Genomic DNA, 26285 nt, shown 5'->3' on the forward strand with positions numbered 1-26285 from the left:
AGTCTTGTACACAGTTTGTAGTGTATTCTAACTAGAAGCGTCCCATCACCATGGGAACGCCTCTGTGTTAGAATATACTGTCGGATCTGAGTTTTCACGAAGTGAAAACTCAGCTCTGAAAAAGCTTTTATGCAGACGGATCTTCGGATCCGTCTGTATGAAACTAAAACCTACGGCCACGGATCACGGACACGGATGCCAATCTTGTGTGCATCCGTGTTCTTTCACGGACCCATTGACTTGAATGGGCCCGTGAACCGTTGGCCGTGAAAAAAATAGGACAGGTCATATTTTTTTCACGGCCAGGAAACACGGCTCACGGATGCGGCTGCCAAACGGTGCATTTTCCGATTTTTCCACGGACCCATTGAAAGTCAATGGGTCCGTGAAAAAAAACGGAAAACGGCACAACGGCCACGGATGCACACAACGGTCGTGTGCATGAGGCCTTACTGAGGAGTATTAATGGGAGCATTACTCTTACTGAGGAGCATTAATGGGGGCATTACTCTTACTGAGGAGCATTAATGGGGGTATTACTCTTACTAGGGGGAACTCATGGGGGCATTACTATTACTGGGGGGCACTAATGGGGGCATTAATATTACTAGGGGCATTAATATTACTGGGAGCCACAATATGACAGCACCTTAACACCCAGTGTTAAGCCACCGCCCCACAACCACACACCCTCTTTGGGGTATAGCTTAACTTGGTCGGTATTTTTTATTGAGAAAGGTGGCAACAAGAGATGAGCGAATTTCCACTTATGAAATTCGTTCACACTCTGGTGGTAAAAGCAAAATTGGATTCTGTTACCACGGACCATAACGCAATTCTACGACGGAATGCTTTAGAGACATTCCGTTATTCATTCTGTCAAAATAGAAGTCTATGGGCTGTAGAGCGGATCCGTCCCGTTTCCGTTATGCAGGAGAGGACTCTAAAGGCATTCCGTTATGTATTGCGTCATAGAATTGCGTTATGGTCCGTGGTAACAGAATCCATAACACAATTCGCCTTTTACCAACAAACGAAGTGTGAATGAATTTCAAATTCGCACATCTCTAGTGGCAACCCTAACTCCTCCTGTATTATTACAGTCGGTCTTCACTGTTGCTCCAGAATTCTGTTCATGAACCAGGAGGATTAGGACTAACAAATGTTGTCTGTCACTCCTCTCTGCAGACTTTATCCAGTCATTCCAACCAATGCAAGAATTATCAGTGAGCACGAGGTGGTAATCGGAGACTACAAGTTCCCCAAAAATGTAAGTTTTATGGCTTAAGATGTGACTCCCCTTTAAGCCACCTTTGCCCTCCACTCTGATCACGTACTGTGTGTTCCTTCCTCCTTGCAGACCCTCTTCGCAATAAACCATTACGCCATCTCCAGGGATGAAGCCAATTTCAAGGACTCAGAAAAGTTTTATCCACAGCGGTGGCTTCGAGATGGGGGCATGACACACCACCCATTCAGCTCCATACCCTTCGGCTACGGGCTGCGCGCCTGCGTGGGGAAGCGGATCGCAGAGCTGGAGATGCACTTGGCACTGTCTCGGGTAAGGCTGTTCATGTTTTTTAAATATAGACTTTGAGATATTTACTCCATTCACATCCAGAGCTGCATTCACAATTCTGCTGGTTAACAATGGAAACCCCTAATATATTAATATCTAAAGGGAGCAGTACTCTATAGCGCCGATGTGGCGGTGCTCTATAGCGCCGATGTGGCGGTGCTCTATAGCGCCGATGTGGCGGTGCTCTATAGCGCCGATGTGGCGGTGCTCTATAGCGCCGATGTGGCGGTGCTCTATAGCGCCGATGTGGCGGTGCTCTATAGCGCCGATGTGGCGGTGCTCTATAGCGCCGATGTGGCTGTGCTCTATAGCGCCGATGTGGCTGTGCTCTATAGCGCCGATGTGGCAGTGCTCTATAGCGCCGATGTGGCAGTGCTCTATAGCGCCGATGTAGCGGTGCTTATATAACAGCTCCACGTAGTACAGATGTAGTAGTTCTAATTAACCAGATTCTTATCTGATGCAGGATCCGTAACCCTTTGTTTTTCTCTCCTGCAGATTATTAAGATGTTCGAGGTTAAACCAGATGCCAAAATGGAAAACGTAAAACCGATGGCACGTATCGTCCTATCACCGAGCGAGAAAATCAACCTGCGGTTTATAGAGAGGCGATCCGCCTGAGGTCGGACACTTTATAACTCTCCTCGGCAGCGGCCACCTCTCATCAGATACAGAATCCTATCCTGTATTTCATGCTGCAGGGGCGGGTATTCTGCCTGGGGACCTGCTCAGAACAGGGGCCAGCCTCCTCCCGTAAAGCCTGATTGTCAGGTGCGCTTATTAAGGCTTCTTTTGGAGATTTTTCTGGCTTTTGCACATTTCATTGTCCTTCCACCTGCAGCAACATCTAAACCACTTGTCAAGCAGGAACTGCAACCCCCTGAGGGCCCAAGAGGCCAAATCTGGGGCTCATATAGTCCATAAGTGCCAACGTAGAAGTGGGTTTGCCTTAAATTTTCTTTGATTTTCTGGATAAATTCAGGTGTTCTTAGACTTTTCTATTGACTTTGAGAATATATTTTATTAAATCCTAGCGAGCATTAGGAGATTCACGTCAGAAATTCATGATGATTATTCTGTTCAGATCGGTTTCAATAAAGTAAATTGGTCAACTTTTTATATAAATATAGCTGTTTGGTATTCAACAAAAAAAAGTTACTTTGTATTATGAGCCATATTTTTTATTTTGCACCATGTTCCATTTTGTAATATTCAACCTTCAGCGCAAAGAATGGAGGTTCACGTCCAGTCACATTTATGTTTCTTTCCTTTTATTTTTATTTTTGTTTTGCAATTACATAGTACATAACATAGTTTATAAGGCCGAAAAAGACATTTCTCCATCTAGTTCGGCCTGTCATCCTGCAAGTTGATCCAGAGGAAGGCAAAAAAAACCTGTGAGGTAGAAGCCAATTTTCTTCACTTATGGGGGGAAAAATTCCTTCCGGACTCCAATCAGGCATCAGAATAACTCCCTGGATCAGCGACCCCTCTCTAGTAGCTATAGCCTGTAATATTATTACACTCCAGAAATACATCCAGGCCCCTCCTGAATTCCTTTAGTGACTCCACCATCACCACCTCCTCAGGCAGAGAGCTCCATAGTCTCACTGCTCTTACCGTAAAGAATCCTCTTCTATGTTTGTGTAAAAACCTTCTTTCCTCCAGACGCAGACGCATTTTATATACTAACCTTTTATGTGGTACAGTGTCAAATGCTTTGGCGAAGTCCAGATATACGACATCCATTGATTCGCCGCTGTCAAGGGTACTGTAGTCCCCCCATTCCAGTTATTACTTTAGTTGCCCTCCTCTGGACCCTCTCCAGCTCTGCTATGTCTGCCTTGTTCACAGAAGCCCAGAACTGTACACAGTACTCCATGTGTGGTCTGACTAGTGATGTGTAAATTGGTAGGACTATGTTCTCATCACGGGCATCTATGCCCCTTTTGATGCAACCCATTATCTTATTGGCCTTGGCAGCAGCTGCCTGACGCTGGTTTTTGCAGCTTAGTTTGCAGTTTATTAAAATTCCTAGGTCTTTTTCCATGTCAGTGTTACCGAGTGTTTTACCATTTAGTATGTACGGGTGACTTGCATTATTCCTTCCTATGTGCATAACCTTACATTTGTCAGTGTTAAACCTCATCTGCCACTTATCTGCCCAAGCCTCCAATCTATCCAGATCCCTCTGTAGTAGTATACTGTCCTCTGTAGTGTATATATACAGTATACTGTCCTCTGTAGTGTATATATACAGTATACTGTCCTCTGTAGTATATATATACAGTATACTGTCCTCTGTAGTGTATATACAGTATACTGTCCTCTGTAGTATATATACAGTATACTGTCCTCTTCAGTGTTAATTACTTTACACAGTTTAGTGTCACCTGCAAAAAATTATATTTTACTATGCAAGCCTTCTACAAGATCATTAATAATATATTGAAGAGAATAGGGCCCAATACTGACCCCTGAGGTACCCCGCTAGTGACAGTGACCCAATCTGAGTGAGTACCGTTAATAACCACCCTCTGTTTTCTATCACTGAGCCAGTTACTTACCCACTTACAGACGTTTTCTCCCAGTCCGAGCATTCTCATTTTATATACTAACCTTTTATGTGGTACAGTGTCAAATGCTTTGGCGAAGTCCAGATATACGACATCCATTGATTCGCCGCTGTCAAGTCTAGAACTTACCTCCTCATAGAAACTGATTAAATTAGTTTGGCATGACCGATCCCTCATGAAGCCATGCTGATATGGCGTTATTTGCTTATCTCCGTTGAGGTACTCCAAGATAGCATCTCTTAGAAAACCTTTAAACAGTTTACCCACGACAGATGTAAAACTCACCGGCCTATAGTTTCCGGGTTCTGTTTTTGGACCCTTTTTTAATATTGGCACCACAGTTGCTATGAGCCAATCCTGTGGAACACTCCCTGTCAGTATAGAGTCCTTAAATATCAGAAATAAGGGCCTGGCTATGACATTACTTAAGTCTCTTAGGCTACGGGGATGTATGCCATCTGGTCCTGGCGATTTGTCTATTTTAATCTTTTTAAGTCGCTGTTGTACTTCTTCCTGTGTCAGAGAGGGCACTCTTAACGGGGACTCCCCTGTATAACGGAAACGGGACAGATACATTTTGCAGCCCATAGTTTTCTATTGTGACGGAATGAATAACGGAATGCCTCTAAAAGCATTCCGTTATGCATTCAGTCATAGAATTGCATTATGGTCCGTTGTAACGGAATCCATAACGTAATTCTGCTTATACCAGTAAACGAATCGCAAACAAATTTCAAAATATGAAATTCGCTCATCTCTAGATAGACACATGGTTTCATTACATCACTTGTGCTCTTATTTTCATATCTAAACGTTAAAGTCCCCTTAAAGGGGAAGCGCACCATAACTGGTGTCAATGTCTAGCTTTCTTGCACAAACAGCAGAAAATATCCCACGTTCAACCGGATTTTCCTGATTTGTTGCTTCCTTCTGTCGCTGTCCGGGTCATATTTACAGCGCAGGCGCTTTCTAAGCTTCATTTACAGAAAACAAAGTGACCTCTTTATACATAAGTTTGGTTTGGCTTTTTTTAGTGTAAAAAAAAAAAATGCCTGAAAAACGCATGCCTTATGGTTTTATATCTGCATTTATGTGTCATTTTTTTGAAAACTGTGCATTTTTAAAAGGAAAGTATGAACCTCTTCTCTGATGTCACTTCCTGCGTAGCTTTCTGTAAAATTAAAGCCATTGGTGAAAATTACATATTGTAAAAAGCGACACAAATTGATGCTGTTATATAGACAGCTTCCTAGCCTGTGACATAGATCGACCCCTCGCAGTCAATCTCCACTCACTCAGTCTTGCACGCACCTTCCACTTCTAGCTGCAAATTAATCATAAGGCGCACCCCAAACACAGTCCAGGCACCCCGAATACAGGCTGCCCCCACCGGTCCTCACAGCCGATGAGATGCTGATCCGGTAACGCACAAGTACGCACCGCCTTCAGGCATCAATCTTCAAAGACATATAGGTTATTAGAGGTACGAAGAATGAACAGAACTTTATTTTTTATTTTTTCAAATGTGTTTTATACCTTTTATTCCTTGTTTAGATCAGGTTTAAGAAACTCCCAGTAATTTATTATTCAAAAGCATTGGTTATTATTACTGGACAATGGAGGAGGGGGGAGACCTGGAGTATTAAAGTGGACCTGTCACCTCTCCTGACATATCTGTTTTGGTGACTCCTTGCATGTAACAACAATCCAGGAGCATCTATTCCTATGACTCTTTTATTATTCCTGCTAGACGTTATAAATGAATTGCTAGTAGTTTGCAGTGAAGGTCGAGGTGGGTGTTACCAGTTGGGGTGTGTCCCTGCACAGTGACCACTGTCCAATCGCTGCTGCCAAGTCTTTCATAACTTCTAGCAGGAATAAAAGAGGAATGACAGAACATAGGGTCATAAGAATAGATGCTCCAGAATTGTTATTACACAGGGGATGCAAGCAGTTGCTAAAACAGACTTGTCAGGAGAGGGGAGAGTTCCTCTTTAAATAGCCGATTGTCTCGTAACTTCCCTAGGCAAAAGGTCAGATAAAATCTAAATATGTGAATCCTGCCTTAAGACATGAACATGACAAAGGGCCCTGGAGAGCGCAGCTCTGGGCTCAGCTGGGCTGTCACCAGGAAGCCACCTAGCAGCCAGCACCTGGTACATGACATTCCTGAATGGAAACAGCTTGTCTTATGTGAAGATTCGTTTCCAGCAGCCAAGCGGTTAATAAGGGTGTAACAAAGATCTTGCCTTTAACTAAAAGATTAACAAAAGTTGCCAGGATCATCGAGAGAAGACATGATCCTCTCTTCACCCCAAATCTTCAAGGGCAGGATCAGTCTAGCGCTGCAGGCATGCAGGGTAAGGATCCCGCAGGACAGAGGCTTACATGGGGCTGCAGCAGCTGGAACAGCAGAGGGGGACAAGAAGATGAAGACCTTTGATGATTTGCCTGGACCTTCCCTGCTCACCAACCTCTACTGGTTCTTCATCAGGGGCTACCTGCTCCACACTCATGATCTACAGGTCAGTTCATGCACAATCAGGGCAATATAATGGGGGATCTGTGGATGACACTGTTATGGGGGGGGGATCTGTGGATGACACTGTTATGGGGGATCTGTGGATGACACTGTTATGGGGGGGATCTGTGGATGACACTGTTATGGGGGGATCTGTGGATGACACTGTTATGGGGGGATCTGTGGATGACACTGTTATGGGGGGGATCTGTGGATGACACTGTTATGGGGGGGATCTGTGGATGACACTGTTATGGGGGATCTGTGGATGACGCACCGTTATGGGGGATCTGTGGATGACACTGTTATGGGGGGATCTGTGGATGACACTGTTATGGGGGGATCTGTGGATGACGCACTGTTATGGGGGATCTGTGGATGACGCACTGTTATGGGGGATCTGTGGATGACGCACTGTTATGGGGGATCTGTGGATGACGCACTGTTATGGGGGATCTGTGGATGACGCACTGTTATGGGGGATCTGTGGATGACACTGTTATGGGGGGATCTGTGGATGACGCACTGTTATGGGGGATCTGTGGATGACGCACTGTTATGGGGGATCTGTGGATGACGCACTGTTATGGGGGATCTCTGGATGACACACTGTTATGGGGGATCTGTGGATGACGCACTGTTATGGGGGATCTGTGGATGACCACTGTTATGGGGGGATCTGTGGATGACACTGTTATGGGGGATCTCTGGATGACACTGTTATGGGGGATCTGTGGATGACGCACTGTTATGGGGGATCTGTGGATGACGCACTGTTATGGGGGATCTGTGGATGACACTGTTATGGGGGGATCTGTGGATGACACTGTTATGGGGGGATCTGTGGATGACACACTGTTATGGGGATCTCTGGATGACACTGTTATGGGGGGATCTGTGGATGACACTGTTATGGGGGATCTGTGGATTACACTGTTATGGGGGATCTGTGGATGACACTGTTATGGGGGATCTGTGGATGACACTGTTATGGGGATCTCTGGATGACACACTTAAAATATGCTGCAACAGTTGTACTTGTCAATAAACTTGCTGACTGTTTCCAATAACAACAAGCAAAACAGCAGACCCAGCTCTGGAGTGTAATATTGGACATATATTATTTTAGGTGATGCTTTGATTGTATCTCATGACAGATAAAGTACAAACACTATGGACCAATGTTCAGATCTGTCATCGGCCGTTATAAGATGGTGACTATAACGGACCCAGAGATTTTGGAGGTTCTGCTGAGACAAGAGGGGAAATATCCCATGAGGAGCGAGATGGACGTTTGGAAGGATCATCGTAACCTGAGGAGTTTGTCCTATGGCCCCTTAACAGAGTAAGAGCCTCATATAAGGGACTAATATCTTAGGTGACTACTGTGCCTCATGTGTCCTCCCGGCCTAATACAGAGGCCCCTGAGCCCCTCACCATACATTCATAATTCCCATAATGATTGGGCAGAGCGCTCCCGAATCGCTCTGCTGATCATAGAGAGCACTGTGGTGTGGTCCAGTTACAGCCAGGACAACTCGGGACCCTCGACGGGGGGGGGGGGGGGGTAACCGCAGGTGTGCAGCATTAACACCCCAGGGTTGCTGTCTACTATGGATATTAATATTAACCCTCCAACCGCCCTGGACCACCAGTAAAATGACCCCTTCATTGTCCTGGATGACCAGATGTACTGACATTAGCATCTTTACTGACCTGGTCCGCCAGGATAGCCCCTTCCCTGCCCGAGAGCACCAGTGATATAGTTATACAAACAATGATCCCTTCGCTGCCCTAGATGACCAAGTGTACTGACCTTAAGGCCCCTTTCACACTGGCGAGTTTTCCGCGCGGGTGCAATGCGTGACGTGCATGCGTAGCACCCGCACTGAATCCGGACCCATTAATTTCAATGGGGCTGTGCACATGAGCGGTGATTTTCACGCATCACTTGTGCGTTGTATGAAAATCGCAGCATGCTCTATATTCTGCATTTTTCATGATAGAAGTGAATGGGGCTGCGCGAAAATCGCAAGCAAGTGCGGATGCCATGCGATTTTCACGGATGGTTGCTAAGGAGATGATGAGATGAGCCCCGGGACCCTATTAAAGTCCGTTATCTTTATTATTTTCCATTAGAACATGGTTATAATGGAAAATAATAGCATTCTTTAATACAGAATGCAACGTAAAATGTCCATGAAGGGTTAAAAAATAATCAAAAAATTACTCCCCTCATCCACTTGATCGCGCAGTCGTTATCCTCTTCTTTCTTCTTCTTTGATGACCTGGGAGGAAAAGGACCTTTGGTGACGTCACTGCGCTCATCACATTGTCCGTCACATGGTCCATCACCATGGTGATGGACCATGTGATGAGCGCAGTGACATCACCGAAGGTCCTTTTCCTCCCAGGTCATCAAAGAAGAAGAAAGAAGTGGATGAGGGGAGTTAAATTATAATATTTTTTTTTAACCCCTTCATCCCTAATTTACTTAGCATTCTGTATTAAGAATGCTATTATTTTCCCTTATAACCATGTTATAAGGGAAAATAATAATGATCGGGTCCCCATCCCGATCGTCACCTAGCAACCATGCGTGAAAATTGCACCGCATCCGCACTTGCTTGCGGATGCTTCAGAGTTTCACGCAGCCCCATTCACTTCTATGGGGCCTGCGTTGCGTGAAAAACGCACAATATAGAGCATGCTGTTATTTTCACGCAACGCACAAGTGATGCGTGAAAATCACCGCTCATGTGCACAGCCCCATAGAAATGAATGGGTCCGGATTCAGTGCGGGTGCAATGCGTTCACCTCACCCAGTGTGAAAGAGGCCTAAGGGTTACATAGCATCATAAATCAATATCATGCGTCCGTGCTAGGGAGGTCCGAACGGGTGCTGTGCTCCGGAGTGTGACACTCGCTCGTGTGAAACCAGCCTTGCTGCTCTTGAACACCAGGAATGCAGACACTACATTAGACCTGGATACAACATAATACTATTTGCCTAGTTGTTTTATAGCTAATTATTAGGGAACCTTGCCTTAATATTTATTTTATGCATAGGGCTTCCCTACAGCCACCACTAGGGGGAGCTTACTGTGAAATATATACTGTGTAGCAGTGAGCTCCCCCTAGTGGTGGTTGCAGGAAGTGAGAATCATGAAGTCTAACTCTCTACAGGGAAGGACACAGGTGGCACAACCTTCGGACAGCCCTCAATAAAAAGATGTTAAAGCCATCAGAAGCCAAAATGTATGCCGGGAGTATCAACGAAGTGGTGTCTGACCTGATAGAGAGAATTAGGGATCTGCGCAGAGAGAGCCCATCTGGAAACACAGTCAATGACATTGCAAATGTTTTCTACAGATTTGCTTTTGAAGGTGAGAATCCCAAAAAAGGTGAGAATGCTGAGGGTGATTGTTCTTTATGTGCACACTGAAGATACAGTGTATGCAGTCACGCCCCGGCAGGGACCCCTACTACATACAGGAGAGGGGTTGTCACCTTGTCACCTTGTAAATACGCCAGCCATTTCTCCCTCTTTGACATCCATATGCCCAAGCAAGGCATATAGAATGGGGGATTTCTAGATCTCTGCTTGCTCTCAGTGAATGAAAACATTCTTTTTTCATATCTAAAGGCTGAAAATCTGTACAAACCTAACACATCTCACAGCTGGGGGTTTGTTACAATGGCATGTAGTCTAGACAATCCTTTTATATTTTGTACACTGGATACAATTGTACCATAACCTCAGCTGCAAGCAAGTAGTATTATATATATGGTATCTGGATATAAAGCGGGATGTTGCTATTCACTGACAGCAGGAAGCAATCTAGAAAATAGGAATTGAAATATAAAGTTGCAGAAATTTTCATTGCGCAACGGTCAACGGGTTTTTCCAATTTTATGTAAAAAATAATAATTTTTGAATCGTATAAAGTTTTGCAACTTTCTACTCTAATCTCTCACCATTTTCAAGATCTCTGCTTTCTTATTTCTAGAAGCTGAAAACTCTGTACAGACCTAATACCTCTCACAGCTGAGGGTTTACTAGTTGTATCCAGTCTAGACAATCCTCTGTGAGCCCATCAGCAGCACAAATCTCTCTCCTGTGCTGATAGTTTGTTACAATGTATCAGGGTAGTTAATATGCATCAGTCTGGAGTCCACACAGTTTACCTCCAATAGCAATACCTAGACTGGATACAATGGTAACAGTGAGAAGCATTAGGTCTATACAGGTTTATTAGCTGCTGCGTCAAAATAAGAATATTGCCCTTTACTGACAGCAAGCAGAGCTCCTGAAAATTGCAAAGAACTGGAGCACACAATATATTAGAAAGTTGCAGAACCTTGATGACAGACATGTCTACTCTCTCCCAGGGGTGTCTTATATTGTGTTTGAGACTCGGATTGGCTGCATGAGCAAACGGATTCCTCTCGAGACCCAGAAATTTATCGACTCCATTGGCTTTATGCTCAAGAATTCGGTATATGTCACCTACCTGCCGCCATGGACAAGGAAGGTTCTGCCATACTGGAAGCGCTACATAGAGGGCTGGGACAATATCTTTGATTTTGGTATGTACGAGGCTGAGGAAATGTGTTGATAATCGTTCCCTTTAAAATGTAGAATTAGACACTATATCTACATACACATTGCAGTAGATAGCTGGTAGGGTTCATGCACACAAGTGTATTTTCTTTCAGCGTCCGTTCCGTTTTTTTTGTGGACCGTATGCGGAGCCATTCATTCCAGTGGGTCCGCAAAAAAAAATATGGAAGTTCCTCTGGGTGCTTTCAGTTTCCGTATCATGCACACGACCATATGTATTTTGCGGTCCAAAAAAAAAGGATCCACAAAAAATACACATGACATCCGTGTGCATTCCGTATTTTGTGGAACGGAACAGCCGGCCCCTAAAAGAACAGTACTATCCATGTCCGTAATGCAGACAATAATAGGACATGTTCTATTTTTTTGCGGAACGGAAATACGGCCATATGGAAATAGAATGTACACGGAGTACCTTCCGTTTTTTTTGGACCCATTGAAATGAATGGTTCTGTATACGGTCCGAAAAAAATAAAAACAGAACATCTCCTATTATTGTCTGCATTACGGACAAGGATAGGACTGTTCTATTAGGGGCCAGCTGTTCCTTTCCGCAAAATACCAAACGCACATGGACGTCATCTGTATTTTTTTGTGGATACGTTTTTTTGCGGACAGCAAAATACATACAGTCGTGTGCATGAGCCCTAAACCACACTTTTTTTTGGTAGGTAAGTGTCTCTCCTGCCCCTTCTGCATACACATGCACACTGGGCTCATCCATGCATGTCTTCTCACTAAAGGGGTTGTCCGAGTTATATTTTTGTTCTTTGTATGTTTCTAAATAGGCAAATGAAAGCACTTTACAATTCACTTACTTTATCTTCAGTTGCTGGTTTCTCAGATTTCACTGAGGGTCACATGACCTGTGATGTCAGCTTCTCTCCCTGCTCTGATGATGATTGGTGCACAAGCCTCAGAGCAGGCCACGCCCCCCTTCACTGCCTGTCTGCTCTCTCCCTGGATTCTTAACCCCTTCAGCTGCACAGACTCAGGGCTGAAGGCTTTACTGAGTAGCTGCAGGCAGTGAGGAGACAAATGCTGGGCACAGGAGCTCACAGACTAGAGGAGTTCTGCACAAGGTAGGGGGAAGATCCTGTATCAGCAGTGTCACTGTACAGCTGGGACTTGTAGTCCTACACATAAAACATGCTGCTGAGTCTCCCAGCAGGCAGACATGTCACTCAGGGCAGCTCTTGTATTCACTCCCTTTGCAGAGCAGGGGGAGGGGCAGAGATTGTTATTGCAGGTAAACAAAGAGACAGAAGAGAACCAGGGAAATTAGGAAATATAATATAATTTTTTTTACCTAAAACTTGCTTAGCTCAGTTATATATTGCTGCCCATCAGATTTACAGTGCTATTTTTTATTTTTATTTTTTCATAACTCGGACAACCCCTTCAAGGAGAGTGGAGTGCGATTGCCAGACTCCTCTGGTGTCAGTTTATCTCCCAGGAACAAAAGTTAAAATCCAACTGCTCAATCCTCATCTCTTCTTACATGTGGCATTGGGGGAGACTCAAGAGGCTCCTATACAGGTTATATGCTTGCTCCTGCTGCCATAGTATGATGAAAAGTTGTATAACTTGTTACATATTGTTTACATTTCAATTCCTCTCAGTATTCAAGATCTCTGCTTGCTGTTAACGAATGACAGCATTCTTGCTTATATTCAGAGACTGAAAACCCCATTTAAGCTTAAGGCTACTTGCACACAGTTGCAGGCTGCCCTGCAGAAATTCTGCATGGATTTCTGTATACTCTTATACTTCTCAGGGCTGAGGATTTATTACCTTTGTATCCAATTGGAAGATTTTCAAATCTGTGAGCTAAAAACACCAGCAGCACAAATCTCTCTCCTGTCCTGATAGTTACAATGTATCAGTGCAGGTAAACTATCTTCCCGGCTTGCACAGGGCAAGGGCTTTTTTTGCTGATATTTTTACACTGCTAGGTGGACGCTTCTGCCTAGCTGTGCTGCTGGTGATGTCACCCGCACTAATGGGTGGGCTTTAGCTCCGCCCTAGCCGTTTTGCAGGCTAAGGCAGTGCTGAAGCCCCACCCATTAGAGCGGGTGACATCACTGGGCCAACTGCTAGGCAGAAGCCTCCACCTAGATTTCCCCATGGAGAGCCCGGTACATCACCGGATCTCCACAAAAAGCCTGGATTGCGCAGGGCAAAAGAGAGCATTGGAGAATGAAATGCTCCGATGCTGATATCAGAGGGGCTGCCTGGGTGAAAATGGGGATATATCCGGGTTCAGACCTTTACGTTGTGTAGAAGGTTCGATCAATTTAGATTTAATAAAACCAAATGTTGATCAGGGCTGGACATGGGCGACAAGCCTGGATGCACTATAATCAGTTCCTCCACCCACACAGGGCTAATACCCACAACCCAGCACATCGCAGTCTGTATAGGTTCTCATTGTGCTGCTGAAACATAATACATGAAGAAAATGCTGAATCACAATGATTGATTCTGCACAGAAGTGTCCGGTGTCATAGGAGCAAGCTTTCTCCAGCGTTCTCCAGCTTTCCTCAGTCAGTCAGCCATTAGCAGGTGTGCAGAGGTGGCAGCTGTACCTGGGCTCTCGTTCCTGAGGGGCCCGAAGGCTTCTCAACCACATAAGTCACCAGTATTATGGCACGTAGTACTGTAAGTGGGGGGGCTCGGCTATTTTCGGCAGCCCCATAGAAATGAATGGAGGGCGGCTGCGCACTGCTCTACGTTCATTTCCCAGCTCCGTTCTCTTTGTAGGTGCGGTTCCCAGCGGTGCGACCCGCACCTATCAGACAATGGGGACATATCTGAGCAATATGCCCCCATTGTCTGAGATAGGAAAACCCCTTTAAGAGTTATCCTGTGACAAACCTATTCACATGAGAGGAAATAAATGTATGACTGTCGGGGGTCTGACCTCAGGGTTGAAGGTTTGCTACAACTGTATCCGGTGTGAACAATCTGAAGAAATCTCTCCCCGTCCTGATAGTTTGTTACAACGTACCAGTGCAGTCCACGTTGTTTAACTCGCAGAGGATTTTCTAGACAGGATACAATTGTAACAAACCCTCAGCGGTAAATACATTGAAAGTCAATGAATAACGGATCCGTTTTTTAGGCTCCGGCGGATCCGTTGTTATTACCAGACACAAAACGGAATGCTGACGGAACGGATCTCTTTCCATTCAGATTGCATAAGGACTAAATGGAAACATGTTTTTTAAGTATTGAAATAGCAGCGGACGCCTCCCCCTAGGGTCCTTTAGGAGGAGAAAGTACTTTGTGACGCCAGTTGCAGTGAAGCAACAAGGGCACAGGGCACATTTTAGTGATACTGTGGATGGTACCCAGGTGTAGGGTAGCCTATAATGTCCCTTAATCGTTATGTGCACGTGTCACGGTGCTCCTACCTGGATACGCTGGACCCCAGGCGTTGGCTCTGAAGCAATGAAAAGGAGGTTGTTGATGATAGGGATGGAGAGTCCAGATCTTGGGATGAAGTTGATAACAGCTTTACTTTGCATAAATGTTTATCCAAACAGTTTTAGGCTTTGTCTTGGCTCCCAGCGGGCTTTAGCATGTAAACTGTGGCAGACAAACTCCTCTCTGCTACATCTGTTGCTCTCTGGCTCAGCTGTGCTGATGGCATAGCTGTATAATTTAGCTTTCTCTGGGTGCTGCAACTTCTCTCTGTAGTCTGACTCTAGGTTTGTTCAGGAAAAAGCTGTGGCCTCCACTTCCAGCAGAGCTGAAGGTGCTCTAGCTGGGTTGGGCAAGGCTTGGTGTGGGCACATCAAACGACGACGTGCCCAGCCCTTGCTTCCTTCCCCTAGCAGGGGGTAAGCTAGACCTTCCCCTAGAAGGGGGTCAGCTAAAACTAAACTCTAACTAGAACTCCACCCTCCCTGCAGCAAGTGGGAACAGCCCACCACACCAAAGAGGGGGGTGTTGGAATGGAAAGCTACATTCTCTTTACCTGTAGCTTTGCTATTTATGCTGCCACCTCCTCCGTTCAGGATGCATCAGCAGCATTTCATTTTGTGACCGGACACAAAACCTCATATCAGATATTCTCAATAACCAAACTTTACATAAACATCAATAAAACCGATAATGTCCATTATAAAATATTCTCACAGATTAAAACAAATATAAACTATGAAGCAAAAAAATGGTTTGTTTTAATCAGACAAGTCTTAAAACCTCTCCAATAGACCAATGTATGAGATCCGCTCCCCTGATGATGGCGGATCTATGATAAGACATTGATAGATGATACATTTCATTTATGAGTTCTAGTAAGGGAATGTGAGAAGCAGTAATATCATGCAGTCATATACACTGGGACTGTCCATGCAGGTTTATAAGCCAGCGACCACCAGAGGGCGCCATATTCACACTAATCTATCCTCCAGTACTGGGTAAAAGACTCCCATCAGTCTACAATGGAGATCACAGAAGTTCAACTGCAGGCGCCCTGAGGGGGGTAGTAGTGACACCTCATTATAGTCTGCTGATCCTCTGAACTGTTGTAAGGGAAACCTGTCACCACGAAATGCACTGCAATCTGCGGACAGAAGATTATAGAGCAGGAGGAGCTGAGCAGATTGATATATGGTTCTGCAAAAAAAATAAAAAATCTGTAAAACTTGTACCGGTTAGTTATATATTTACGCCTCTGCTCTTTCTTAGCCTAGTTGTACATGGGGAGGTGTTGTCAGTGCCTGACAGCTATGTGTACGCACTATACGGTGATTCTGAGCCAAAACCAGGGAGAGACAAAGAGAGAGCAATTTGCGGACCACAAAAATCAGAACGGCCGTGTGCATGAGGCCTTAAAGGGGTTCTGCAGTTTGTTTAAACTGATGATCTATCCTCTGGATAGATCATCATCATCTGATCGGCGGGGGTCCGACACCCGGGACCCCTGCCAATCAGCTGTTTGAGAAGGCAGCGGCGCTGGCAGTAACGCCGCGGCCTTCCCGCTGTTTACCGCCGGCCCACTGAGATCACTAGTATCAGTGGCCTGAGTGTGGCTAAGCTCTGTTCACTTGAATGGAGCTTAGCCGCGCCCAGGCCATTGATACTACGTGATGTCACTGGGCCGGCAGTAAACAGCGAGAAGGCCGCGGCGTTACTGCCAGCGCCGCTGCCTTCTCAAACAGCTGATTGGCAGGGGTCCCGGGTGTCGGACCCCCACTGATCAGATGCTGATGATCTATCCAGAGCCTCACTGTCCCATCGGGTGTGCGCTGCTTTATAGGGGGGTAATTAGCCTGATTTACTAATGATTTATCTTCCGCCCCAGACGGGAGGAGCAAGACATTAACCCTTTGTGTTGTGCTGCCTGTAGGACGATAAGGAAAGATAGGTTTATATTATCTGTGATGTGTTTCAGGTAAGAAGCTGGTGGATAAGAAGATGAGTGAGATCCAGGCGCGGCTGGAGAGCGGGGCGCAGGTGCAGGGCGAATACCTGACCCACCTGTTATCTAGCGGTAACCTCAGTCTCCCGGAGGTGTACGGCAGCGTGTGCGAGCTGCTGCTGGCCGGCGTCGACACCGTACGTATTCACTGCATCATTTTTTGGGTTTCTTATTTTATTGAATGGGAGATATGTGACTATTTACCAAGCTCTTCTGCCCGTCCTCCATGTTTGACTGTGGTTTATAGGGAACCTGGTGGCGTTGAGCATGGCGTTCAGGCTGCTAGTAGCACATATGTTATAGAGCAGGAGGAGCGGAGCAGATGGATATGTAGTTTTATGGGAAACTTGTATTTTATTTATTTCAATTCCTGCTCATTCTGGGCCTTGTAGTCCAGGAGGCGGTCCTATCAGTGATTGACAGCCTGCCCTCTATGGATGTGCATGCAGAGAGAGCTGTCAATCATGGATAGCCCCGCCTCCTGGACTACAACACAAGTTATACAGGATCTGCTCAGCTCCTCCTGCTCTGTAACACGCTGCTGCCGCACTACTTTGCGTTTTCATTCATGGTGACGGGTTCCCTTCAATTGGCTGACTACAGGGTGCCATTCTGTAGTCAGTGGGGGATGGGCAGTTGTGCCATTCCACCTCACTTTCTAAAATTTACCAGAATCTCTGTACATTTCTGACTCCTTACAGACGTCCAACACTTTATCCTGGTCTCTGTATCACCTGGCACAAGACCCAGAGCTCCAACAGTTCCTGCACGAGGAGGTAGCGCAGGCGGTTCCAGGGGGTCGTATCCCCACAGCAGACGATATCCCCCAGATGCCCTTACTGAGGGCTGTGATCAAAGAGACCCTGAGGTACCTCCAGCGAGTAGACACGGCCTTCCGCTTCCAAGCTTGAGAAGCATGAGAGCTGCTAAACCTAAATTGGACCATGTGGTGGTCACCCAGACAGGACGCCACGTGACCGCTGGACAACTTCAGGCACAGAACCTGCAAAGGAGAGCTTAGATTTACCAGGACTTTCATATTGACGGCCATATTGATGGGAAAGGTCCATCTCCAGCACCCCGCTGACCAGCTGGTTGAAGGAGCCATGACCTTAGTTAACCAGGTATAGCTCTATAGCATTCCCTAGTGGTTGTGGCTGGTACTGCAACTTACTGCAAGTGAATGGGACTGAGCTACAGAACCAGGCACAGCCTGACAACGTGGCCCTTTCTAGAGTGCTATGGCCGCTTCAATCAGCTGATTGGTGAGCATGCCAGGAGACAGACCCCCAGGATCTGACTGAAGACCAATACTAAGGATCATCATCATCCTGAAAGTTATAGATGTTTATATCATATCCACAGGATCCTCTGGGATCCGCACTGATCTCCCCAACCCACATGCATGGCCAACTATCTATTTATAGCACCTGCAGGAGATGTAATTCATACACATTTCTAATATACTTTGTTTTTCAATTCATCAATATTTTTAAGATCTCTGTTTCCTGTCACTTAATTGAAACCTAATAGTAACTTGTAGAGAGCCATTTTGCAACAATTCCAAACAGTTTGGACTCCAAACTGATACATTTCACCTGCACTGATACATTCTAGCAAACTACCCGGGCAGGGGAGACATTTGTGCCATTGAGATGTTGGCTCATAGAAAACTGTTTACACTGGATACAATTGTAACACCTTCTCAGCTGTGAGAAATAATAGGTTTCAGCAGGTTTTCAGCCCATGAAATCACCTCCTTCATTGACAGCAAGCAGAGATCTTGACAATGGAGAGGAATTCCAACACAATTATAAAGTTGCAGAACTTTTCATTTCACAGTGATTCATCTTCACATATAGAAAGCAGGAATGTGAGAACAGAAAGTAAGAAATGTGTTTCCATTTTCTGCTCATTACATTTTATACTCCAGTCACACCCAGAGCTGCATTTGCAGTTCTGGATACAATTCTAGTAAACCTTTAGCTGTGAGACGTAAACTAACTGTCATCCCTTCTGCAGGCTGTACCCGGTCGTGCCAGTCAATGGCAGGATTATAACTGAGAAGGAAGTAACAATTGGAGATTATCAATTTCCCAAAAATGTAAGTCATGTTGCAGCAAATCTCTTAAAGGAATTGTTTGAAATTTGCTCTTAAGGCCACTAACATCTCTATTTGCATCTAATCACAGAGGTGCCTGGCAGCGGGACCCCCAGAAATCGGTTGAGGGTCTAATGAGGAAATGTCTGCCCATAAACTGCGCCTGCTACTCGTGTGAATGCAATACCAGACACAGCCTCTAGGCAGGGGTGGCACTGTTTTGACCCCTTAAATGCATAAGATTCATGGTCGACTTCCTAGTCTCAGCTCAACTAAAGAAGGCATAACTGCTAGGTCGGTGTGGATCCGACCACTGGTACTCCCACAATCATGAAAATGGGGGGGTCTTGTGTTCCCCAGTATGAATGTACATTAATCTCTAGGGGCTGCCAAAATTAGCACTCGCTATCTCCAGCCTATGCTCAACCACTGCGCCATTCAAACAAAAGACATGGAAACCTCATTCTCATGAGTGGGGGTCCCAGCAGTCAGACTCTCACAGATCTAACATTTATCTCCTGTCCAATCCATTACATAAATACCCAATTAAATGTTAAAATTGTGCTTCCATGCATTTGCCACTAGGGGGAGCTCATTGCATATGGATTAATACAGTCAGTATTGGTAAAATATGTAAGTCTTGAGCCCCCTCTAGTGGTGGCTGCAGGTAAATGCTATGACTGTGTGACAGTTCAGTACCAGGTCCACTATAGTAGTTGTGTGGTCTCTCTCTGCGGTAGGTACACCACTGTGGAGTACCAGCCTTTTCATTATCTGCAGTTTCTGGAAAAATGCAGCAAAAAAAAATAAAAAATGGTCATATCCAGCCACTGACTTGTGTAATTTCTAATCCTGTAGACTCTCTTTGTTCTGAACCACTATGCCATGTCCCGGGATGAGAAGAACTTTGAGCAGCCAGAGAGGTTCCTACCCCAACGATGGTGGCGCGGTGGAAGTATGAAGCACCACCCGTTCAGCTCCATTCCATTTGGCTTTGGGATCCGAGCCTGCGTTGGCAGGAGGATTGCTGAGCTGGAGATGCACTTGGCCTTAGCGCGGGTAAATAAATCAAAGAAAATTATCCACAGATCAGTGCCAGCTCAGGGTCAAACCAATGGTGGCAAAAGATCCTCTCTGCAATACACGTACTGAATCATCCAGCATGCAAACAGTTACACATTATCTATTAGCAAAGCAAAACCTGAGTAAAACTAGGTTAAAAGTCTGTGTGAGAAAGGTCCTGGGAGGGCAGTAGTACCTGGATATATTATGACAAGGCGGACATGTAACTAGGACAAACTGGCAGATTACTGGACTGCTAATGTAGAGAAATGCATGTGTCACTTTGTGGAGAACGGGTGCCTACCACTGTCCCTGGATAATGGAAGGGCAGGGGCAGACTGGGAACTTGGAAAAAAAAACTAAAAGTGTCCCCATGTTGTAGGCGAGTCCAAACTGACAGAAGGCAGGGACACAAAAGTAGTCAGGGCAGAAGTGGACGTGGCCAGCAATACCATAGTTCAGATTGCTATGTACCCGACCAGCGGCCATGGGGAGAGCTCGGGTCGCACACTGGGCATCGGCCCACTGGAAAAATGTCCCTGTTGGGTCTACGGCCAATCCGCCCCTGTGGAAAGGGCAGAGAAGGTAACAGGTAAGAGGGGCAAGTGCACATGCTGATATACAGGATGAGAAGGTGACCGGAGACCAGAATGCACGTGTCCTGGGTTTGTGCACATTCCCAGGTATATATTTATATATTCATATTATCAGAGAAACTGTATAGCTGTGTTCTCATGTTTAGCAGTAGTAACAGTATTACTTTGTTATATCTTATATTTACAGATAATTAAGATGTTTGAGGTTCACTACAACTCCCAAGGGGAGGAAATAAAACCAATGGCAAGAATTGTTCTTGTGCCCAGCAAACCCATTAATCTGGAGTTCGTGGAGAGATGACATGGACTGGTGTGGAGGTTCCTACTCCGGATCTGAGAGGTCCCCGATCAGGACTGAACCTGAAAAATGTGAAATTACAATAAAAGTGAAATACAAAAAAGTCAGAAATGTAAAATTGGTTCAATATATTTGGGTACAGGATAATGACGCTGACACTTGGGGTACAGGATAATGACACTGACACTTGGGGTACAGGATAATGACACTTGGGGTACAGGATAATGACACTTGGGGTACAGGATAATGACATGCTGACACTTGGCGTACAGTATAATGACGCTGACACTTGGGGTACAGGATAATGACATGCTGACACTTGGGGTACAGGATAATGACGCTGACACTTGGGGTACAGGATAATGACATGCTGACACTCGGGGTACAGGATAATGACACTGACACTCGGGGTACAGGATAATGACACTTGGGGTACAGGATAATGACATGCTGACACTTGGGGTACAGGATAATGACACTTGGGGTACAGGATAATGACACGCTGACACTTGGGGTACAGGATAATGACACTTGGGGTACAGGATAATGACACTGACACTCGGGGTACAGGATAATGACACTGACACTCGGGGTACAGGATAATGACACTGACACTCAGGGTACAGGATAATGACACTGACACTTGGGGTACAGGATAATGACACTGACACTCGGGATACAGGATAATGACACTGACACTGGGGGTACAGGATAATGACACTGACACTCGGGGTACAGGATAATGACACTGACACTTGGGGTACAGGACAAAGACACTGACACTTGGGGTACAGGATAATGACACTTGGGGTACAGGATAATGACATGCTGACACTTGGGGTACAGGATAATGACACTTGGGGTACAGGATAATGACACTGACACTCGGGGTACAGGATAATGACACTGACACTGGGGGTACAGGATAATGACACTGACACTCGGGGTACAGGATAATGACACTGACACTTGGGGTACAGGATAATGACGCTGACTCTTGGGGTGCAGGATAATGAGACTGACACTTGGGGTGCAGGATAATGACACTGACACTGGGGGTACAGGATAATGACACTGACACTTGGGGTACAGGATAATGACGCTGACACTTGGGGTACAGGATAATGACACTGACACTTGGGGTACAGGATAATGACACACTGACACTTGGGGTACAGGATAATGACACTGACACTCGGGGTACAGGATAATGACACTGACACTTGGGGTACAGGATAATGACGCTGACTCTTGGGGTGCAGGATAATGACACTGACACTGGGGGTACAGGATAATGACACTGACACTTGGGGTGCAGGATAATGACACTGACACTGGGGGTACAGGATAATGACACGCTGACATTTGGGGTACAGGATAATGACACACTGACATTTGGGGTACAGGATAATGACACTGACACTCGGGGTACAGGATAATGACACTGACACTTGGGGTGCAGGATAATGACACTGACACTTGGGGTACAGGATAATGACACTGACACTTGGGGTACAGGATAATGACACTGACACTTGGGGTACAGGATAATGACACTGACACTTGGGGTACAGGATAATGACACTGACACTTGGGGTGCAGGATAATAACACTGACACTTGGGGTACAGGATAATGACACTGACACTTGGGGTACAGGATAATGACACTGACACTGGGGGTACAGGATAATGACGCTGACACTTGGGGTACAGGATAATGACGCTGACATTTGGGGTACAGGATAATGACACTGACACTGGGGGTACAGGATAATGACGCTGACACTTGGGGTACAGGATGATGATGCTGACACTTGGGGTACAGGATGATAACACTGACACTTGGGGTGCAGGATGATGACACTGACACTTGGGGTGCAGGATAATGACACTGACACTTGGGGTGCAGGATAATGACACTGACACTTGGGGTACAGGATAATGACACTGGGGGTACAGGATAATGACACTGACACTTGGGGTACAGGATAATGACGCTGACACTCGGGATACAGGATAATGACACTGACACTTGGGGTACAGGATAATGACACTGACACTTGGGGTGCAGGATAATGACGCTGACACTTGGGGTACAGGATAATGACACTGACACTGGGGGTACCGGATAATGACACTGACACTTGGGGTGCAGGATAATGACGCTGACACTCGGGGTACAGGATAATGACACTGACACTGGGGGTACCGGATAATGACACTGACAGTGACAAATTTGGGGTGACAGAATGACACACTTGGATGTGATGTTGTTTCGGGGTCTGTTATGTTGGATTTGTCATTATTTTGGGGTGGCCGAGTTTACAGTAGAACAGATCATCCAGTAACACAAAGAAGATCAATAAAATATAATCTTATCTCTGTGATTTTAACACTTGACCGTGGAATTCCAGACGAAGTCCATGGTCACAGCAGCTTCTGTGATAACTGAAGCTGGTGCAGCAGACTCATCACGAGAGGCGAATGAGCTGCACTAGTGACAACTGCAACTGAGCAAGAAAAGAGCTGCAATTGTCAATCTTTTATTTAAAAAACACCAACACACTATTTACAGAAAATGTACATAGTTACAAATGACAAAACAACAACAAAAAAAACATTCTTGTCTTATCACAAGAGAAAAGCAGAGGTTTGAACATTTCGCCAGAACACATTCCTTTGTCTTAGGCCCCTTTCACACGGGTGAGATTTCCGCGCGGATGCGGTGCGTGAGTTGAACGCATTGCACCCGCACTGTATCCTGACCCATTCATTTCTATGGGGCTGTGCACATGAGCGGTGATTTTCACGCATCACTTGTGCTTTGCTTGAAAATCGCAGCATGCTCTATATTCTGCGTTTTTCACGTAACGCAGGCCCCATAGAAATGAATGGGGTTGCGTGAAAATCGCAAGCACCCTGAAGCAAGTGCGGATGCGGTGCGATTTTCACGCACGGTTGCTAGGAGACGATCGGGATGGAGACCCAATCATTATTATTTTCCCTTATAACATGGTTATAAGGGAAAATAATAGCATTCTGAATACAGAATGCATAGTACAATAGTGCTGGAGGGGTTAAAAATAATAATAATTAAACTCACCTTAATCCACTTGATCGCGCAGCCGGCATCTCTTCTGTCTTCTTTTTTGCTATGTGCAGGAAAAGGACCTGTGGTGACGTCACTCCGGTCATCACATGGTCCGTCACATGATCTTTTATCATGGTGATAGATTATGTGATGGCCCATTTGATGACCGGAGTGACGTCACCACAGGTTCTTTTCCTGCACACAGCAAAAAAGAAGAAGACAGAAGAGATGCCGGCTGCGCGATCAAGTAGATTAAGGTGAGTTTTTTGTGAATTTTTAATTTCTTTTTTTAACCCCTCCAGCACTATTGTACTATGCATTCTGTATTCAGAATGCTATTATTTTCCCTTATAACCATGTTATAAGGGAAAATAATACAATCTACAGAACACCGATCCCAAACCCGAACTTTTGTGAAGAAGTTCAGGTTTGGGTACCAAACATGTTGATTTTTCTCACACGCGTGCAAAATGCATTACAATGTTTTGCACTCGTGCGGAAAAATCGTGCATGTTCCTGCAACGCACTCGCACCTTTTCCCACAACGCCCGTGTGAAAGAGGCCTTATACGTACAGAGGTCATGATGTTCCCGCACGCCATCCTCCATGACTTTTTTTCATGTTGTAATGGCCATGAACAAGGTCCGGGAGGGACCGAAACCTCGGCCACAACATAACATGTGTATCTAAAAGGATAGTATAAAATATGTATATTATATAAATATTACTTGCACAACTTTTTCTTGAGTGCCTTGATTCAAATCTAAAAAATAAAAAAATTTCCCGTTCACTGCACTTACAGACAATTTGTGTCTATTCACTGCCAGGCAGCGTCTTGCACCCCAGAGCTGGTATACACACACGCTGAATTGATGGTGTACAGGGTACCTTTATCATTCAGGAACCTGGCCGTACGTCACCTGTCCACGTCTATGTGGGATAATGTCTAGCTCCATCCTCTGGCCACAATGTATCAGAAGTATTTTTAACCTTAACAATGGACTTCATCTCAGCCCAGCTCTCCTCACCTCCACCTGGATCTGAAGAAAAGTCGAGGGGAGCTCTGGAGAACGCAACCTCTCTTCCTGAAAAATTCACACCTGACTGATCAGAGCAGTTGTCGCTTCCCTTCCTCCACTCCTCTCAGAACCTCATGAAAAAAGTAGTATTCAGCAGGGGGCGACACTGAGCACAGGGAAAGTTTCTTGATATAACTTCTACGCACCCTGAGGCAGGATGGGAGGGGAAATTATTTTATGACCTGCCTGGCCCTCTATGGACGTATAGTAGATAGGTCTGTTCTGTTCAATATATATATATACGGAGCCTGAGAAAGAACAACTAAAATAAAACTCTACCACACCAAAACCAATGCACAGCAACAATTTGTATAAAATATATATTTTATTGATCACATCTTAAATAAAATAAATACGTAAAAAATTCGCGCTATATATATATATATATATATATACATATATATATATATATATTTGTGTAAGGGGCTTACGGTAGTACAGTGAAGAGCCCTGGGAAAGCAGGGAATGAGTGCAGTCGGTTGGGGTGTGCCGAAACCGAGGATGAGGTAGGCCTGAGAAAGAAGAGGGCCTACCCAAGGAAAAGATATGGAAGAAATGAGTTGTGAATGAGTGGAGTGGTGGGAGGGTCAAAAGCTCAGACCTCAATGATGCAGGAGCCAGGTATGGGGAGTGCCCTAAATAGGCTGGAGGCGGACCTCAGCCCCTCCCACAAATCCAGGCAATCTGCCTTAATACTTGTGTAAGGGGCTTACGGTAGTACAGTGAAGAGCCCTGGGAAAGCAGGGAATGAGTGCAGTCGGTTGTGGTGTGCCGAAACCGAGGATGAGGTAGGCCTGAGAAAGAAGAGGGCAAAAATGGAAATAACCAGTTTATTGTAACCAATTGATGTATCAATGGCTTAACCCGACATGTTTTGGAAAGCCACTCTTGACTCTTGTGTTGGATTGGGAATGTATTGCGCGTAAGCGGATGACTCCCAGCGCCCCAATCCCCTGATGACATGAGTGAGGATGTTGGCACTGGAGGCCGTGGACGTGGCTCCAATGCGACAGGAGTGCCCTGAGTAGTTGGCTGCGTTGAGGCCTAGTTGTGTGAGGGATGACCCGGCATGGGTCATGAAGGTGGTGGTGGTGAGTACCGAACCATGTAGTTGAAGTAGCGGTTGAGAGGGTAGAACTTGTGACGCTGATTGTGAGCATCCAGGACCCTGACTGGATCTGTAGTGCGTGGGGTAATGAAATGTTGACGGGTAAGTGCTGACTATTCTTGGAGTGAGGTAAGGACAGGATGTAGGGAACCATGTGTTTTGACAAGTGGGAGACAAGAAGACAAGGTGAGGTTCGGGTCGTGGAGGCTGTAGTGAAT

At 45.5% G+C, this 26285-nt stretch overlaps 2 protein-coding genes across 3 annotated transcripts in view; both read left to right on the forward strand.

Annotated features, from left to right (window-relative positions):
- Positions 1-2704, forward strand: part of LOC122945772 (sterol 26-hydroxylase, mitochondrial-like) — a 36729-nt gene extending 34025 nt beyond the window's left edge. Inside the window, exons 7-9 of the mRNA XM_044304950.1 lie at positions 1189-1270; positions 1361-1561; positions 2078-2704. Coding sequence (XP_044160885.1) covers positions 1189-1270; positions 1361-1561; positions 2078-2200 — 406 coding nt within the window. The 3' untranslated portion in view covers positions 2201-2704. The remainder of the gene's footprint in view (positions 1-1188; positions 1271-1360; positions 1562-2077) is intronic.
- Positions 2705-6072: 3368 nt separating this feature from the next.
- Positions 6073-20906, forward strand: LOC122944805 (sterol 26-hydroxylase, mitochondrial-like). Of its 2 annotated transcripts, XM_044303460.1 has the most exons (9): positions 6074-6680; positions 7834-8021; positions 9863-10062; positions 11069-11266; positions 16705-16868; positions 17433-17599; positions 18754-18835; positions 19691-19891; positions 20678-20906. In XM_044303460.1, exons 1-9 carry the CDS (start codon positions 6453-6455, stop codon positions 20789-20791), a joined length of 1542 nt encoding a protein of 513 aa, XP_044159395.1. In that variant the 5' UTR covers positions 6074-6452; the 3' UTR covers positions 20792-20906. The 2 variants fall into 2 exon arrangements, with proteins under 2 accessions (XP_044159396.1, XP_044159395.1); XM_044303461.1 differs by lacking the exons at positions 19691-19891; positions 20678-20906 and adding an exon at positions 18924-19681 and having other exon boundaries at positions 6073-6680.
- The last annotated feature ends 5379 nt before the right edge of the window (positions 20907-26285 follow it).

Source organism: Bufo gargarizans, chromosome 8 (assembly GCF_014858855.1).
Source record: "Bufo gargarizans isolate SCDJY-AF-19 chromosome 8, ASM1485885v1, whole genome shotgun sequence".
In the NCBI taxonomy this organism is placed as follows: Eukaryota; Metazoa; Chordata; class Amphibia; order Anura; family Bufonidae; genus Bufo; species Bufo gargarizans.

What these genes read in the sequence shown, in the direction of transcription:
- LOC122944805 (XM_044303460.1), top strand. Translation starts at nt 6,453, where the DNA reads ATGATCCTCTCTTCACCCCAAATCTTCAAGGGCAGGATCAGTCTAGCG. An exon ending in ATTATCAATTTCCCAAAAAT is followed by an intron (nt 18,836 to 19,690) that starts GTAAGTCATGTT and finishes CTAATCCTGTAG; the next exon opens with ACTCTCTTTGTTCTGAACCA. An exon ending in TGCACTTGGCCTTAGCGCGG is followed by an intron (nt 19,892 to 20,677) that starts GTAAATAAATCA and finishes TTATATTTACAG; the next exon opens with ATAATTAAGATGTTTGAGGT.